This window comes from Paramisgurnus dabryanus, chromosome 8, assembly GCF_030506205.2.
Source record: "Paramisgurnus dabryanus chromosome 8, PD_genome_1.1, whole genome shotgun sequence".
Lineage (NCBI taxonomy): Eukaryota > Metazoa > Chordata > Actinopteri > Cypriniformes > Cobitidae > Paramisgurnus > Paramisgurnus dabryanus.
Window position 1 is genome coordinate 14,460,377 of NC_133344.1, and position 19,701 is coordinate 14,480,077.

Here is a 19,701-nt window from a genome sequence, read left to right on the forward strand (position 1 = left end):
AATCTGGGCCTTCTTTTGATAGACCACGCATACACAATCCTGCGTTCAGCCCCGACAAAATGTTGCATAACGTTTTTTAAACAGAAACGGGGATGCTTTGAACACACTGTTCTGATGATGCAAGAGTTGCAACTCATTAATGAATTGCGTAAAAACAGAAACAAAGAAAGAATGCAATGGCGCGCGATGCGCAATGTACGAGTGTTATGGGCTGGTCAGACAAAAATAGTGTGAGGTATAATAATGTATTGGTCCAAAAATTACGTCAGCCCCACCAGGAAATTGTCCGGTCTGCCAGATGGCCAGTCTGACCCTAAAAATACATAACGCACCGGCCCAACTAGACCACGGCCCACCGGGAATCTCCCGGTAGTCCCGATGGCCTGTATGCCTGCCATCCAGAATGAAAGAGAACATTCCAACTTAGACCCAATGTGCAAGCTGTCTCTTTATTACCGCGTGGTTTATTTACATGTTGCTCCTGATTGGACTGCAGTTTTGACACACCCACCAAACAAGAGAAAACATATCTCAAACCCCATTGCACACCAGTGCACGCCGTTTCCAGGAAACGTGACGTACAACCCAGAAACCGTAGCAAAACGTTGCGCACCGGTTTGAACTTGAACGTGCCCCAGGCAACCATGTTGGTTAGTAGACACGCCCCTTACTGCTGATTGGCTACAAGTGTGTTTTTGTAGTCAGCCCGACTACCTTTTCAAAGTGTTTTTCAAAAATCATGCACCCCGCCTTTAAAAATACACAGCACAACAACAAGAAAACTATTGTAAAGCTAATACTGTAAAAATAATGCAGCAGGAAATTAAAACAACTTGTTTGCGAGTCAATTCAAGCTACTATTTTGAGGTTTTGGCTTGTAAAAAGTTGACATATAAACTTATAGAAAACTTAATTAAGGGAACATAAAATACATATGTTGATGATTTTACAAAAAAAAAAAATGCATATTTTTAACAGCATATAGGATGTGATTTTGATCTTAGTAAGAGAAATGATGTCATGCATGTGCCAGAAAGGAAGTTTTTTACTAAAGCTCCTCACATCTTCTGCATATCAGCTTAGACACTGTTTGAGGACACACTAATGTAAGTGACAAGATTTTTTTTACACTTTCTATGTAATCAAGGCCCATATTCATAAAAATTCTTAGTGTAAAGAGTTGCTCTTAGTGAAAAAATCTGAGAAAATTATTTTAGGCATTTCCCCTTAGAATAAATGAGAAAATTGTAAAGATAAAAGTTACTCACAACGCATCTTAAGCCTTATAAGAGCTATTAAGGTCAAAAAGTGTTAGGAGTAGGACTTTCAGAAGGCTTAAGAGTTTCCTTAGTAAAAGAGCAAATGGATGAAAGACGAAATGTGTTGCAGACATTGGATGACAGTGAGTTAATAAGACGCTACAGATTAGATTGTGCAGTGGTGTTTATGACTGATTTTATTAGACATGCTAACATCTACGCCACAGTGCCAGAAATAAAAGTAATCATTACATTAAAATATTTGGCAACTGTAAAAAATGCATCTATGCAGTAGTGTTAATTTTAAACAATTTTAAACAACTATTATTGATATATAATGCATTGTTTGTTTTGGTACAATGTAGCCATTTAATTGCTAAAATCCCCTTACAGCAGGTGCTCCATTCTGACGTAAAGATGGTGGTCTTCCCGAGCAGTTTATTTGCATTCGTTCTCTGCCTAAGAGGTTAGTAAAATAAAAGTATTTATCTTTTAACTTTAATATTATTTATATTATTTATTATTATTATTATTGAGACAAGTAAGTTATTATTTATTATATAAAACTATTATGTGTACAAGTAATGACTGAGACGCATGTCTGGACCTACAGTACGACATGACAAAGTCTGCCAAAAAGAAAATGTTTAAATGTGATGGTTTCATCAGTTAACCAATACGACTGGCAATGTGTGAAAAAGCAATATTGTTCCTGTAATATATTTAGTAGATTGGGGATTGGGGGAAGAAAAAGAGCCAATTATGATTTTGTCGGAGCTATTAATGAAATAGAAATGAGAATATATATTTTTATATTTCAGTATAATATTTTTAACATCATTTAAAAATTAATTTAAACCATATTTAAAAACCATAAAGCCACACTCTCTTACTAATTTCAAAGAATTGCAGTATCCTTGTTTGCCGGCAGGTCTCCCTCAAGCACAAACACAAAACTCTGCCTAATTGGAAAAGTACTGAAAAAAGTGGACTTTGGAGAAAGTGTCTAATGCATAAATGTAAATGTGAATTTCTTTTCAGCATCATCTGCTGGTGTTGACTCTTGGAATGCTGAAATACCAAATTCAGTAGTGGGTCTGTCTGGATCATGTGTGGTGATCCCTTGTAAGTTCAACTACCCATCAGATAGAAAGTCATACTACCAATTTACAGGAATCTGGTACACAGATAAATATGACATAATCTATCACAAAGAGACTAACAAAATCATCAGCAAATTCAGGGGTCGCACAACTCTTCTTGGTGATCTGCATCAGAAAGACTGCACTTTGAAAATCAACTCTTTACATCACAGCGATGGTGGAACGTACATGTTTCGCATCGAGATCAAAGATTTAGACAAGGCCACATTCTTGAAGAATAAAGTTTCTATTTCAGTGAAAGGTATGAGTTTCTGAGGATATTCATGAATAAAATGTTCACCCCAATATTCAAAATCACATTCAGATGAGCTTTAGGATATCTGCTTAAACTTTAAACATTAAAAATATTCAATCTGATTCACCAGATTTACCTGAACAACCCACCATATCGGTGAAGGAGGAAGTGATGTCACAAAGAAAAGCGACTGCTACTTGTATCGTGTCACATTCCTGCTCGTCTGACCCGCCCCGTCTCACCTGGAGCCATGAAGGCACTCTCACGAGTCTCTCTCATCCACAAGATCACGGTCAATGGAGATTAACATCATCTCTGACCTTCACACCCTCCAGAGAAGATCATAATAAACCTCTCATCTGCTCTGCAGACTTCAGTGGTGGGAATAAAGTGACCAGCAGCAAAACACTCAAAGTTAAATGTAAGCTTGAGAAAAAAAGGATAGGTCTTAGTTATATTAGTTTTTACAAACATATCCAAAAACATTACTGATTTGCAAATCAATTAAAACAATGGCACTGATATCATTGATTTATCAATGGAAGATATGTTACAGCTGTTTTTAGTTAAGACGGCTCAAACTTGCATTTTAGTCAGGGACTAGGATTAAGCCTAAATCCTACATTTTCTCAGACATGAAAATATCCAAATAAATGATTCTTCTATGACATTGCTGTAAAGAGGCACCCTATTTTTAAGTGTTTACTCACAGTAATGTTTGGCAATTTTACACAATGGGATACTCAGAAAGTTGGTGATGTAAGAACTAACTCTTGGCCACATTTTATCTCACTCAGATCCTCCATATAATGTAAATATGATGAGTTACTCGCCGGTGAAGGAGAACACATCTGTTAAACTGATCTGCTCTTGTGACAGTAATCCACCTGCTAGTTTCCAGTGGATTAGTTTAAATGGATCTTTGTTGGCAAATGGACCCACCTATAAACTGAATCAAGTGTCCCGGTATACTGAAGCCATATCCTGCACCGCCAATAACACAGAGGGACAAAACAACTCCGGGCCTCAGAAGATTAATGTGTTGTGTAAGTATGATGTACTACACATTAAGGGCCTCATTTAGTTGAGTATAATATATTCTTTTTTTTTTTTTTTTTTTTTTTTTTAAAGTATTATTAAAAATAAAGGTGTTTTCATTTTTGTAGACTTTTGTAAATGTGACCTGAATTGATGACTTGCTGGAGGAGAATGATTGTGTAAAGTGTTAGTGTTGGGTGTAACTAGTTAGTAGTTACCAATTACTTTTTCCTAGAAAAAATTAAGTAAGGGATTACTCTTATTTTTCCAGTAATTTAATTACAGTTACTTTTGATGTAATTGAATACTGCGTATGGACTGTAGATCAATTATATATAATACAATAGTGAATTTAACATCAAAATTTAATGTCTAAGGTGCACACTGTAAAAAAATATTTTTGTTGAATCAACTCAAATTTACAAGTAATTTAAACTTACTATTCTTTATCTTGACTAGAGATGAGTTGTTATAACTACAGATTAGTTCTTATCAGTGATGCGCGGGTCAATGTATAAACAACCTGACCGACGTTTTCAACTAACCCGCCCGCCCTTCGGACCGCAAAAAAAAAATATTGTATCTGACACGCTCCCTGGCCGCATTTTTTAAAAGTAGCAATTGTTTTAAATAGATAATTGGCATCTTTATTTCAAACGACCCAACTGACCGCGACCCGAATATCATTACAAATATTTTTGGATGACTCGTAAACTCGTAAATTATTATTTACAGTATATAGTCAGGAGTATTACTTCAGTCAACTATTTAGGGGGGCAGACTCTGTGTCGTGTCATAGGCTGTATGATTTAAAATTGTTGAAATAAAATTTACACTTTTATTTTGTATTGTGCCATGTTGGTTGATGGCTATTTTCTCATTAAATAACAATCTCTCAAACGAGTTCTTTAGTAAAATCATTACCTGTTGAATCTGTCGTATCCTATGATGCTTTCACATCATTCATTTTGCTGACGAGGAATGACATATCATTGTTCGGAAACTACGTTCACGTAACGTAAATAACGTAAAAACTAATTCTGGTAGTAATTCAGTTTATATTGAGTTCTGTGTTTTCAAGTGGATTAATAATTTGGTGGGGCACCTGCCCATTTACTGTAGACAAGCTACTGTTGGTTATTTATAAGTTGAATGCTTTTAAACGCGGCTGAAAACGCCTGGAGGACACAAAATGCCAGCTGTTTTTTCAGCCAAGCACTTTGTTTGCTGTGATACTTGATCTGTGAGTCGGTTGATTGTTGTGATATTTGTCCCGCACTTCGTCCACTGTGATTGGACAGCTGTGTGAGAACTTACATTGACGAGATGAGCTTTTCACCCAAAGTTGAATATTTTTCGACCACAGCGCGGAAAAAACGGACAGCTGCTGGCTGTTTTGAAAAACGCCACGCTTCAATTGGGAAAAAAACAAACGCCGGCCACTTTGTTGAGCACAGTTTATGTACATTCTATGCTTTGCCCACCCTGTTTTATAAAGGCCCACCCACTTGAACATTTCTGGCTTTCGCCACATTTCAAGCCTAACTTTGTATAATTTCCCGAATAGGATTCAGAAAGTAATTAGTAATAAATAATTAAAAACTTTTTTTGAGAGAGTAATTTGTACAGTAATCTAATTACATGATTACGGGTTTTTGCAGGAAATCAATGATGATGTGCAGTTTGTACAAATGAGAAATTCAATTTGTTCTGAGAAATGCACTTATTATTTTACAAATTTTAAAAATATTTGAGAAATGCTCTAAAGTAACTGAGAAAAACTGTAATGCGTTGTATCTTTATTTATTTATTTCATTATTTTTAATTTGAAATAGACATTTGACATTTACAAAGCAATGACATTTACACAGACTACCCAGAGGACCCACATGTTTATAAAAAAAGGGGGGGGGGTAGGTACAAATGCTTTTATACAGTAAGTGCAGTCCTGTGTGCATTCAGTTTGTGAGCAGTGTGACAAAATACTTTAAGGTGTTGCTTTAGGTGGCAACTTATGTTTAAAGTTTTGTTTGCACTAACAGCAGAAAATAAACTTTCCAAATGTACTTATATCTTGTTGATCCGTGCAATGATGGACATCTGTCATGTAAATGAGATGAAGACGAAGCAGCTACGCTAACACATAAAAAAATTCAAGCATTACAATGAGAGTTTATAGTGTATCCAAATGGCTGACTCTGATGACATTATTCTTACATGTCAATATGTTATTATTTATTACTCAGTTAGCCAATAGGATACGTTAACATTCAGTATAATGCCTGTATAAATGTTTACATGTTAGCGTAAATTGCTTCCATCTTCATCTGGCTCACATGGAAGGTGTCAGTCATCACACTGATCAACAAGATAAAACGTACATTTGTAAAGTTGCTTCTCTGCTGTTAGTGCAAACAAAACTTTAAACACAAGTTTCCACCGAAAGCAACACCTCCATTGAATGCAACCTACCCCCTAGTTCATATTAACATGTGGTCCTCTGGGGTAGTTTGTGTAAATGTCATTGCTTTTCTGTCTTTTGCTAATAAAACAAAATAAATAAAGATACAAAGCATTACAGTTTTTCTTAGTTGCTTTCTCGAATCATTCTTAAAATTTGCATAATAATAAGCACATTCTCAGAACATTCTCAGAACATTCCTGCGTAACATGTTCAAAATCCTTAGTTCATCCCTCAAAAGTAAATTTTATGTCAGTGTGAGTGAACATGTCAGTCCCATAAAAATGGCAAGTCCTTGTGTCTTTGTTCATGAACAAGACAGTCAAAAAAGCCATGTTGTCAATATGACAAGAGTATAAAATTATAGGTGTCAGTGTGTTACTCATTAGTGAGAGAGAGAGAGAGAGAGAGAGAGAGAGAGAGAGAGAGAGAGAGAGAGAGAGAGAGAGAGAGAGAGAGAGAGAGAGATTTTTTTGATTTTTCAAAAAACATTTATTACATAAAATGGAACAGACTACAACACATCACCTATTCCAGAAAAGGGAGAGAGAGAAAAAAAATCAACCTAACAAAAAGAAAAATGCAACTCTTCTTCAACAATCTCACAGAGGGTCCCATTAATGCACCAAATTGATTCAAACAGTGAAAGATCATGCATCAATTTATAATAATGGAAATCAATCAAAATCCTGGCCTTCACAAGTCTTGAAAAAACAGCTACTAGGTCACAGAAAACATTGGTCTCAATTTTTTCTTTTCTAGAGGCATAAATTGCCATTTTTGCTTGACCAAGCAAAAAATTCAACAACTGAGATTTTTGTTTACAACTTCTTAAATACTTAAAACCACAAATAAATATTTTCATTGAAAACATCACATTAAAAGACATAAAAAGCATTTCCAATGTGTCAAATAAAGGTTTTAGCCTTTCACAGTGCATGAATGCATGAAAAAGAGTTTCTTTTTGTAGACAAAAGGGACAACCTTCATTACAATCATCATTAAACAAAGACACAAAGGCATTAACTGCAACTGCACCATGCAACAGTCTCCACTGTAAATCACCCGTTTTTTTGATCAATGGTGACTTGTATAAGACTCTCCATTCTGGTTTTTCATTACCATCAAGTTTAAGAACCTCTCTCCAAGGTGTATCACACCTATTATTTAAAAAGTTCTTATTAAGCACTTTAACACAAATCTTATACAATTCTTTCCCTGATGCAACCTCAGAGTTCACAATCTTCAAATCATCACAATTAAGTAACATACCATCACATTCTCCCATGACAGGATATACACTTAAATCAGGAAAAGGATCTTTACAATCAGGGTTTTTAGACCCTTTTGAATATTGTTCCAACAACTCTTTTTCTTCATCAGTGAGAGCTGATCTCCAACTTTCAAGTGCTTTTGTTACAATGCGGCATGATTTGAGCTTTAAATGCTCAGCAACTGTGTACACATCTTTAAAATCAAGTCCTGCTATTTGATGTAAGTGACCAATTGTTGTCACTTTGTTATTCAGTAAAGTTCTTTCAGGTACAGCAAATGATGCTTCATGTGTTAGGTCCAAACGTGAACCAAAGACCAAAGGTTCTTGGAGTAACCAAAATAGAGAGGGAGCACTGTTGTCCTTGTTAGTCTTAAATAAAGACCAGACTTTGAATAAGTTGCGATAAAAAACTGGAGAGTCACAAAGTCTTAGTCTATGAGAGTCCAGCCAAAACAAAGCTTTGTCCAAGCCTAGGCCTTCAATGTTCCGAAGAATTGCACCAGCAACGCCCATCCAACTTGACTCTGTGGAACACATTAAAAGTCTTTGCACATACTGTAGACGAAAGGCAGCCGTTCTGCTCTGCAAGTGTACTAGACCAAGTCCCCCTTCCTCTTTTGACAGGTACAACACACTTTTCGGCACCCAGTGCAATTTGTCCCAAAAAAAGTCAATTAAAATTGACTGGATTTTTGTCAAAATGACAACTGGGGGGTCTATACAAGCCAAACGGTGCCAAAGGGCAGATGCAACAAGATTATTAATAATCAAAATACGTCCCTTATAGGACATTTTAGGAAGTAAAAACCTCCACTTGTCCAGTCGCCCTTTTACTTTTTCAACAGTGTCTTCAAAATTCATTTTCACAACATCATCACTCCCCAAAAAAACTCCAAGATATTTAAAACCATCTCTGGTCCACTTTAAGCCTTCGGGAAGCTTTGGTTCACCTCTTAGCCATTTACCAACTAATATGGCTTCACTTTTTTTCCAGTTCACTTTAGCGGATGAAAGAAAATTAAAATCATTTAAGGTCTTTGACAACACATTTACATCATTAGATCCACTGATTATAACAACAACATCGTCAGCATAAGCTGATAACTTAAAATTTTGGGTACAATTTGGTATACACAGTCCACACACAACAGTTCTTAATTTATTTAACAGAGGTTCTATAGCCAAAGTATATAATATTCCTGATAGTGCACAGCCTTGTCTGACACCTCTATATACTCCAAAAGGAGAGCACAAGTCACCATTGATCTTTAAAACACTCTCAACGCCACAATATAAAACTTTAACCATTGAAATAAAACCTGAACTAAAACCAAATGCTTCTAAGACGCTCCATAAGTACATGTGCTCAACCCTATCAAAGGCTTTTTCCTGGTCAATTGATATCAGCCCAAAATCTAAATTAAACAGTTTTCCACAGTCTAAAATATCTCTGACAAAAGAGACATTGTCAAAAATTTTCCTGCCCGGAACACAGTATGATTGATCTGGGTGGATAATATATTCAAGAGCTTTACCTAATCTAACCGCTAAAGTTTTAGAAAGTATTTTGTAATCATTACATAATAAACTTATCGGTCTCCAGTTAGAAATTTCATTTAAATCTCCTTTTTTGGGGAGTAAGGTAATAATCGCTCTACGGCAACTCTGTGGCAAACGCCCTTCTTTTAAACTCTCATTAAAAACTGTAAGTAATTCTGGGCCAACCTCAGGCCAAAAAGATTTATAAAATTCAATTGTGATACCATCTATACCAGGTGTTTTACCACTTTCCATTTTACTAAGGGCATCTTTAAGTTCACTTAAATTCAGTGCTTTACTTAAATCCTTATCAAGATCTTTAGTTATATCTGGTAAATTCTGAAAAAAACCCAAATTATCATCCTTTACTTCTGAAATTTCATTCTTATATAAATCCTTATAAAACTGTACTGCTCTTGTTCTAATATCAAAAGCATCAGTTAATAAAACTCCTGTGTCAGACCGCAAGCCATGAATAAATTTTTTCTGACCGTTCTTTTTTTCCAAATTGAAAAAAAACTTTGAAGGAGCGTCCATTAATTCAGCACTTTGAAATCTAGATCTAATTAAAGCACCTTGTGTTGATAATCCTAACAATTCACCCAATAATTTTTTCTTTTCTTTAACTTGTTCCATAAAATTAACGTCTTCTGATAATTCAACACGTTCTTGTAACTTCATTAAATCTTCTTCTAATACACTCACTGACCCTTTAATATCTCTTGTAGCGTTGAGGGTGTATTGTTGACACAGCTGTTTAATCTGCAACTTTACAAAATCCCACCACTGCTGTAAAGTCGAAAAAGAAGATTTCATAGCTTTAGCATTTAAAAAAAACTCTTTAAAAGCTTCTCTAAAAAGAGAGTCACATAGCAGGCTATTATTAAAATGCCAATAGGCGCTTTTTGATTTGACACAGTTTTTTGCCATAACACATTTTACCAAATTATGGTCAGAAAAACATACAGGAAATATTAAACATTCTCTAAACATACTCGATTGATGTTTAAAACCATAAAATCTGTCAAGCCTTGCCAAAGACACCTGCCCATCATGAACATGGGCCCATGTATATTGTCTCTGTGTGTCATGAAAATTCCTCCAAACATCAAAAATACTGTGAGACTTAATCAGTTGAGTTAACCTCTTTCTTGATTGCATGTGTGGTTCAACATGATTTCTATCCAAAGCACTTTCCGTGCAATTGAAATCTCCTCCCAATATTAAAAAATCATCAGTATTACAATCCTTTAAAACATTGTCCAGTGTATTCAAAAAAAGCATTCTTTCCAATGCCACAGTTGGGGTATACACACAAACAAAAACAAAAGAGCAATTTTCAAATAAAGCTTTAACTTTCAACACCCTTCCTTTAATTACTTCTTCAACATTATAAGAGTGTGGAATAAAACTCTTTGAAAATAACACCGCAACTCCACCACTTAAAGAGGTATAATGGCTTAAAATCACCAATCCGTTAAATTCTTTAGCCCAGTCTACACCATTTAAAACATCACTGTGAGTTTCTTGCAAAAACAACACATCAATCTTTTTACTTTTCATTTGTTCAAAGATTTGAGCTCTCTTCTTGATGTCTCTTGCACCATTAACATTTAAAGATGCAAAATGTATTTCCCCCATCAAAAAGGAAAGAAGAGAGCAAAAAAAGCAAAAAAGCCAATAAGAGTTATTCAAACTACCCATTCTAGTTATTTTCACCTGGCTCACTTAACTGGGTGTTTAACTTTGTAAGGATTTTCTTTAGCCGATAACCCTCTTGATCAGTAAAGCAGCTTTCACTTCTAAAAAGCTTTACTTTTTCAATGAACTGCAATATATCAGGAAAATACTCTTCTATTTTCACCTTCCTCAGATTTTTGGTCACTTTTAAGAAAGCCTTTATATCATCAACAGTGTAAGTTCGGCTGGAGAAGCCACCTTGAGGCAGACTGGCACTAAAACTACACTCTGAGATGTCACTTTCACTGTCAGTGTCAGTCTGACTCACACTGAGGTTATCTGTTTTTTTTGCTTGCTTATCAGAATGACAAGTCATAAGTTTTCTTTTTTGGGGAGTTTTAAAAAAACATCCTTCATCTTCTAACACGGGGGTATCAACTAATAGATTTACCTGTTCAATTACCATAGCACTATTTTCGCCATTACTGTTTTCTGACTCGTCAGACTCGCATTCAGTTTCCTTTTCGACAGACGGGGCTTTGATTGTTTCAGCTCCCTCTGCAATTATTCCATTCTTAACAACGTTTGTATTCTCTAAGCTCTCAGAACTGGCGTGTGCATTTTCCAAAACAGCAACTGGCGCTATACTCGGACCAGGCATTTCAGCGTCACGTTCATTAACAACATTCTGTACTTCAGTCACATTATCAGAAGCAACATCATTCACTTTTCTCGGACAGGCACGGATAAGATGTCCATTTTCGCCACACCCAAAACACTTCATTGTGTTTGTTGAGGCGTATATGACATAATTAAAACCTTCATGACGAAAGTTGAGAGTCAAGTCAAGTTCATCAATATTATCTTTCAAAACCATATACACATATCGCCTGAAAGACACAACATGTTTCAAAATAGAAGACTTGCTTCCTATTGGAATCATCTTTATTGGTGATATCAGTCTTCCGTATCTGGCGAGCATTTCGGCCAAAGTGTCATTTCTAATAAACGGCGGCACATTTGATAGCGTGACTTTCTTTGAAGGTGTAGAAAGGGGAAGCACTGATGTAAAAATACCACCAATCTCAATACCACTCTCAACTACCAAATTTGCCAAATCAATCGTCTTCAGAAAAATGACAATAGCACTATTCATCCGTGATGCTGATAATACATTCTCATGTCCAACTAAAGCAGCCACCGCTAAAACACACTCTTCTACATTAGCGGTAGTATCAATTTTCACTCCATGACGTCTCGTTAAATACTCCAAACTCTCCGCACCTGGAGCAGCCATGCTCCCAGTGCACAGACTGGGAGCGAAAAAACTCCCTTAAACAATCACCTCTTACTACTATCTTTACCACAAAAACACAGTTTAAACGCTAACACTACTAAAAGAGAGATAAAGATAGAAAAAGTTTTCAAACACTCACACCGCGATCAAACGCTCCCCATGCACGCTCCACGCTCACGCTCACTCAACGCATGCGCACAGAGAGAGAGAGAGAGAGAGACTGTGGTAAATATAAAGAGCTTAGAGCAAAATCTCATACCAGAGTTTCACAGCTCTTCAGAATCAGATCAAATAAATGTTACTGGGGGAAGACAGACACCCATTGGCTGCTGCTAAATTTATCTATCAGTTAAACACCATCAAAAATAATATAATCTACAGCTCTGATCTTGTACAGTACTTTTATTCTCCCTCTTATGTGCCTCCGTAAATGTAAATTTGTATAGCCTTCAAATGTTTGTATTTCAAAGTCTATTTTATATTGTAACAAAAACAAATTTATGAGAATTAAATGTCAAAGCAATAAAACAATTAACCGTCATAACCGTCACAATTTATTAAACAAATGTGTTAAAATAACACATCTTGTGTCTAGTTACGGACAACACGTTTAATGTGTTGTTCTTAATTTAAAGGGACAATGTGTAGGTTTTTTAAGTATTAGTCAAAATCAATGTCTTTATTCATAAATATGTCCTCATTGTTGTCAAATTACCTCTGCCGATGATCTGAATTTTCTTTGTAAGTTTAGAATGTCTTCTCTTAATTTACATTAAACGGGTAAGTCCTAGGCTTTCATGTTGTTTTGCCATATTGAAAAACTATAATAGCAGAGAGGGACAAAAAAGCAGCTTACCGCAACACGTTTTCGTTCAGAACATGTGAACCAACTGAAACGGACAAGAAGATGAGTGAGTACATAACGGTTACCCAGGGGCGTCAGTTTGTGTTGAAAAGTGGTGGGGACAAAATATCAGATGAAAAAACATTACAGAAGGATGGGAAAAAAATGTGCATAGTGTAGGCCGGTCAACAAGACAAAAATACTCACCATAAAACCCTCAACAATGTCGACTGCACATGTAACAATCCCTGCGACACCAGCTCAACCGAACAGTACCAAAGCACCATACCGTAGAAAACAGCAGCATGTTAAGTAAATGATTACAATTCATAAAAGAAAACACACCATAAGCATACAATGCAACATATGTGACCCTGGACCACAAAACCAGTTGTACACTGCAAAAAAATGATTTTCATGAAAAAATGCTTAGAATTTTTGTCTTGTTTACATTAAAAATATCAAAAAATTATTAAATTAAGATGCTTTTTCTTAATCTAGTTTTTAGACTAAAAATATCAAATTTAAGTGATTTTGTTCATAAAACAAGCAAAAAATCTGCCAATGGGGTAAGAATTTTTTTTCTAGAATTTTTCTTAAATTTTGTGTTTAAGAAATTTTTTTACGATTTGCACAAAATCACTTAAATTTGATATTTTTTGTCTTAAAACTAGATCAAGAAAAAGCATCTTAATTTAATAATTTTTAGATATTTTTAATGTAAACAAGATAAAAATACTAAGAATTTTTTTCTTGGAAATCTGACTTTCTTACTTAGTAGTTTTGTCTTGTTTTCAGTAGAAATATCAAAACATTCTTAAATCAAGATGTATTTTCTTGAATAGCAAAATGATGTAAGAAAATAAGTCTAGTTTTAAAACAAAAACTATACAATTTAAGTGAATTTGTGCTCAAAACAAGCAAAATGATCTGCCAATGGGGTGAGAAAATTTTGCTTAAATTGTTTAAGAAAAAATCAATCTTATTTTTAGATTTTTTGGTCACCCCATTGGCAGATATTTTTTGCTTGTTTTAATTACAAATTTACTTAAATTGTATATTGTCTAAAACTAGACTTATTTTCTTAGGTCATTTTGCTCATCAAGAAAAAACATCTTGATTTTAAAAAAAAATAGATATTTCTACTGAAAACAAGAAAAAAAATTCTAAATAAGAAAGTCATTTTTGCAATGTAAGTCGCACAGGTATTGTTTGATTTTTCATAACATTTAAACCAAATGCTTTCAAAAAGTGGTGGGGACAAAATCAGCCATTTCAAAAAGTGGTGGGGACATGTCCCCTGCGTCCTCAGTGTAAATGACACCTATGCGGTTACCGTAGTTGCAACACGCATTTGGAAAAAATAGGTGCTAGAGAGCACTATTCGTTTGAATGCAAAATACAATTTCGCCACTAGATGGGGGGAAATCCTACTCACTGTCCCTTTTACACATCTCTGTGTTATTTTTGGAACAACACACACTGGGCCCTATCTTGCACCCAGCGCAATTGACTTTGTCAGTGACGCATGTATCATTCGTATTTTGCGCCGGCGCACAGCGGGGTTTTTCCCTCCACAGATGCACGTCAGCAAACTAGGGAATGAACTTGCGCTCCCTGGGCGGTTCAGCGCAAAAAGGAGGCGTGTTGCGGCGCAAACCATCTCTTATGCTATTTTGCAGTTTCAAAAAACAATTGCGCTACTAACAAAAAAAAACTAGTCTAAAGTCAGTGGCGCGTTGCGCGTGGTTCATTATGCTATTTTAAGGGCGCATGCTTGACAATAATGTATAGCGTGCACAACGCGCACACACTTTGCTTATCTAATCTACACAGATGCAACAGTTATTTTTGCAAATCATAAATTGTTACACTTAAAAATATTAATACACGAGATAAGGGGAATCATAGTGGTGAGCATTGTGGTGATAGTTTTTATTTATTCTCATGCAAATAACGATTAAAATATTTTCATAACTTTGTTGTGTGGCTGTATTACGTTTATTTTATGTAAATAATAGTTAAAATGTTTTCATAAGAAACCTTAATGTATATGAACTTGATTTGTAAGTGTACTTTGGGGTTGGACCTTGCTTGCGTTTCTTGGGTCCGATTTCAAAGCCCCCAAACCCTTTCAGCGGTGAGGGTGGGCGATGTCCTCTGCTGGCGTCAAGTCCTGAGGCAGATCCACCTCCCGTTACACGGCGTGCCCGATTTATGCTGGCAAGCGTGGGATTCCCCCGTACAAGGACGTTGGTCTCCTCGGCTGTGAACCGCTCCTGGCGTGCGCCTGGTAAATCCGTCATAATAATAGCAACCCGCCATGGAACTTGCGCCCTTGCGTTTAAAGGGAATGTTGGATAGCGTTCTGATTGGTTTATTTGACGTTACGCCCAAACCACACCTATGAATAATGAACCTACTTCAGACCAACCCCTTATTGATTTGCGCCCGGCGCAAGAGTTATTTCTCACGCCGGGAAAATAGCAACAGCGCCCAAGATCCGCCCACAAACTCACTTGCGCGTTGCGCTTCGCACTTGCGTTTCAGATCGTTAAAATAGAGCCCACTATGTTGTTTTAACACACCTTGTGTTGTCCCTTTTATTTACTTGAACTCAAAATCAAAACTAAATTACACATAATGTGTTAAATAGGATAACACAAAACAATGTGTTAAAATAACACATCCTTTCTTAGAGTGTTGACAGTTAACCATCAGCCAAATATCATAATCGTGACAGCCCTAAGTGACACAATCATGCCAATAAAGTTCATTTAAATTGAACATTGAAAAAATCTCAAAGAATAATTTACAAATATGCAAGTAAAGGTTTGTACTCTAAAAATACTTCAATTGTAACAAACTTTTGGAGAGCCTACAGTACAGCACTCGGATAGCACCGTGGGTCCTTTTAAAAGCATTTATGACATTAGACTTTAGATCGGGTTTTAGTTGGTAAACTAGAAATGCGCCCTGATCACACCTTGTTTTCAGACCAGCACGCCCATGGGCGCAAAAATGGGTGCAAATCCATTTGCTATTGAAACAACGTGACGCTAGACGTGAAAATGATAACTACGTTGTGTTGAAATTAGCAATACACACTTGCGCCACGCTTTGCGCTGCATTGTGCCATGTGTATGATTGGGCCCCTAGCCCAAAATGTGTAATATCTTCCAATTGATAACACCATAGGTCATTTGTTATTTCTCTGAAATACGACCCATGAAGCGATTTCTAAATACGAGTCCCTAGTTAACAACAGCTAATGTTGATCAACATTTTGTCTCACTCAGATCCTCCATATAATGTAAATGTGAAGAGTAACTCGCCGGTGAAGGAGAACACATCTGTTGAACTGATCTGCACCTGTGACAGTAATCCGCCTGCTAAATTCCAGTGGATTAGTTTAAATGGATCTCTGTTGGCTAATGGACCCACTTATAAACTGAATCATGTGTCCCGGTATACTGAAGCCATATCCTGCACCGCCAGTAACACAGAGGGAAGAAACAGCTCCGGTCCACAGAAGATTAATGTGTTGTGTAAGTATGGTGCATTCATTTAATTTATAGTTTAAAAAGTATATCTATCTATCTATTTAATATCTGTCTGTCTGTCTGTCTGTCTATTATAGATCCTCCTGAGATAAAAAACGAGTCTTCCTGCAAATCAGGGCCTCTTACAGTCTGTGTTTGTATCGTGGACTCCAACCCACCCAGTGAAGTCAAGTGGCTTGGTCTCTCAACAACTTTCCCCAGCTCCAGCATTGAACAAAATGGTTTTCTTAGCACCTTTACCCTTCAGGGGTGGCTGGGTTTCCCTGACGCTATCAATTGCTCTGCCAGTAACAGCGAGGGAAACTCTGTCATAACTATGCAAGTGCCGCATCGTGGTGAGACTTCATATTTAAATGTGTTAATGTCTTATTTAAACATTTTATCACTGGTTTTATTTTAAAAAATAAATATTTTTAAATTATTCTTATGTTTTACAGGTATGATCATATATATTGTGGTCGCCACAGCTGCTGTTTTGGTTACTCTAGTGGTCATTTCAGTTTGTGTAGCCAAAAGACACCGGTAAGAATCTCTCTCTCCCTCTCTCCCATTGTTAAGTGTGTTTGTATCAAAACACACATTTATTATTTTATTTCACACATTAATTAATCCTTTGTATCTTTTCTGTACCTAACCCTAACCCTTCTTTATCAGCAAAGAAGAGAAAATCAATGACATTTACACATACAACAAAGATGACTCAAATGATTATGAGAACTGGGAGGTAGGTAAAAATGCTTTTCTTTTATACAGTAAATGCAGGAGTCCTGTGTGCATTCTGTTTTTAAGCAGTATGACAGTTCATTCGAAGTTTATTAACACTTTAATTGAGGTGTTGCTTTGTATGCTGCATGTGATTAAAGTTTAATGTTATGCCTATACACTAACAGCCGAATAGCCATGTCACTTATCGACTTTACTAAACAGTTGTTCATTAGTATAGCAATAGTTAAAACTGTGACGTTAAATAATATCTATTATCAGGTCTGACTGTATTTCCCACAGCACTTTTATAATTAAGAGGGGGTATTTGAAAATAATAAAATTATCTATGATATATGACTTGCTATTTCTTGTTGACAGTGTGATGACAAAGACCTGCCACGTGGGCAACATGAAGATGAAGCAGTCTATGCTAACACGTCAAAATAAATTTTCTGTAACTCAAGATTCACTTGGCAGTATCCTTTATGAATTCAGTTCACATTTACAAAAGACTAAAAAAAAAAACCTATGGAACACATGCTTAGAGTAACAGATGATGACAAAAAGGTCAAGAATTTTGCATGATTTATGGGATGAACAAATTTCTAAATGTTTTGAGGTGAAATTCTATTCAACAGAAAGAAATATAACGTATTTCGATGATATAATTAAGCAATTAAAAATGTAGGAAACAGCAGACTATTGTATCATCTGCATGATTGTATCAAAGCATTTGCTTATATGTTACCACAACTGACTTGACGATGTGAAGGTTGAACAAAGATCTAATAAAATGTTCCAAAGCGACTAAGAAAAACTATAAACATAAAGGTATTTCCTTGGGCATGCAATTCATTTCTAATGAGTTAAAAATATTTTATTAAGTGTTTGCTTTTTATATATCATATTCCTTAATTCTATAGCAGTGTAGTATACCAAAACGTTGTTGTTGTTTTTTTGTGAGGGCAAACGTTTTATTTCCTCTTATAACAGTTTTGCTCCTAACTACTGTTGATTTATTTTGCATTATATTTAAACTATCTCTGTAACTAATACACATTTGCAGCTGTGATTTGGCTCTAAAGCTTGTATGGTCTCTGAGCAGGTGCAAAGCAATTCTTGAAACTGATTTGAAGACTTTATATGAATTAGTGTGGTGTTACAGAAGGAGTTTAAACAGTGCGTAATGTGCTTTTTGGAATATTCTCATATTATGCACAAATATTATTCTCATATTATGCAGAAAAAACATGAATCATAATCGATATAATTTATGAAAATAATGCAAGCTTGAAAGAGTCTTTAAATGTGACACATACCAAATACTAAAGATTTATTTTCAATCACATTATTTTTTGCTGACATGTTTATGTATTTAATTAATAAACTATTAATTTGTGTGAACAACCAAGCTGTATGTGTGTACTGTGTGTACTGTGTGTAAGACTGACCCCTGGTGGTCACTGGAAGGACCTTCCGAAGATTTTGTGTCGAGTGTTTGATTTATTCCTCACACTAAGACTAAGTTTACACGTGGGCGGCTATTTTCATAAAGGACATTTCAACCTCTCCGGTTTCAAAAATAACTTTGCATGTCAGTTTTCAGAATTGACACGTACCCGTGTATATATGGTGTAACGAGAAGCTCAAGCCCACGTAAGCCAATCAGAATCCCGAAAACAGCAACAAATCACTTTCTGTTCCACTTTTGAACAAGGTCGCACTTTTGACGTACAGTAGGTGCAAGCTCTGGCGCATGCTGTGATGTTGGTTGTCTAAACATCCGTTTGTCTCAGTTTACATGCAACTGTGTAACTGAAGATTTAGGTCTGAGTTTTTAGAAAGAATCTGTTTCCGTTCTCCGTTTGCGTGTAAACGAAGGGCGCAAACGAAGGGAAATGTCTCTGTTTTTCAAAATAAACATGTACGTGTAAACAGGGCCTAAGCATTCAGTGACAAAGTTTTGGCCAACGAAAAATATTTAATTCAAAATTTGTAAAAACTACATATATTGAAAAAAATGATAAAGCCAAAATTAAGATTTGATTGTAATTCATCAACACTGTAAATAGTGAAAGCTGCTCTTCTTAAAAAACTTCAATTGGTAACACCTGAAATATTTAAACATTTTCAACATGGAATGATTTACCAAACAATGTTTGAGTATCAGACACAGTTGATCAATTTAAATCTAAACTTAAGACATTCTTCTTTAACAAAGCATTCACATAAAATGTCCAGTAAATGTACTTATCCCCCAATAGTTGGTTTGTCTAAAACAAAGCACTCACATAACTCATCTGGGTAATATACTTATGCTGCAATAGCTAGCCTGCCTGGAACCAAGCTGACTTAAACCACTATAATGTATCCCTGACCAGTGACCACCGGCGGAAACAGTTTAATTCGCTTACCCGTTCACATACCCCAATAGCATTAATGTATATAAATATATATGTATCTCTCTCAAGGGTATTTCTCCTCCTACGAGTTTTCCCCCTGCCAGGACGTTTTTTCTCCTAGGGGTTTTTTCATCCCCCGGAGAGTCTGCCACCTTTGGCTTAACCCTCGTGTGGTGTTCATATTTCTGTTACTTAGACAATGTTTGTGGGTCTAGTGGACCCACTGTATTATTCGTATC

At 35.9% G+C, this 19,701-nt stretch overlaps 1 protein-coding gene across 1 annotated transcript; it reads left to right on the forward strand.

The window, feature by feature from the left end:
- The first annotated feature begins 932 nt into the window (after positions 1-932).
- On the forward strand, positions 933-18,411 carry LOC135770796 (myelin-associated glycoprotein-like). Its single transcript, XM_065280604.2, has 10 exons — positions 933-1,106; positions 1,653-1,725; positions 2,301-2,663; positions 2,788-3,078; positions 3,455-3,703; positions 16,092-16,340; positions 16,433-16,690; positions 16,793-16,877; positions 17,010-17,079; positions 17,439-18,411. The coding sequence occupies exons 2-10, from the start codon at positions 1,677-1,679 to the stop codon at positions 17,505-17,507; spliced, it is 1,683 nt and encodes a 560-aa protein (XP_065136676.1). The 5' UTR covers positions 933-1,106; positions 1,653-1,676; the 3' UTR covers positions 17,508-18,411.
- Positions 18,412-19,701: the final 1,290 nt, after the last annotated feature.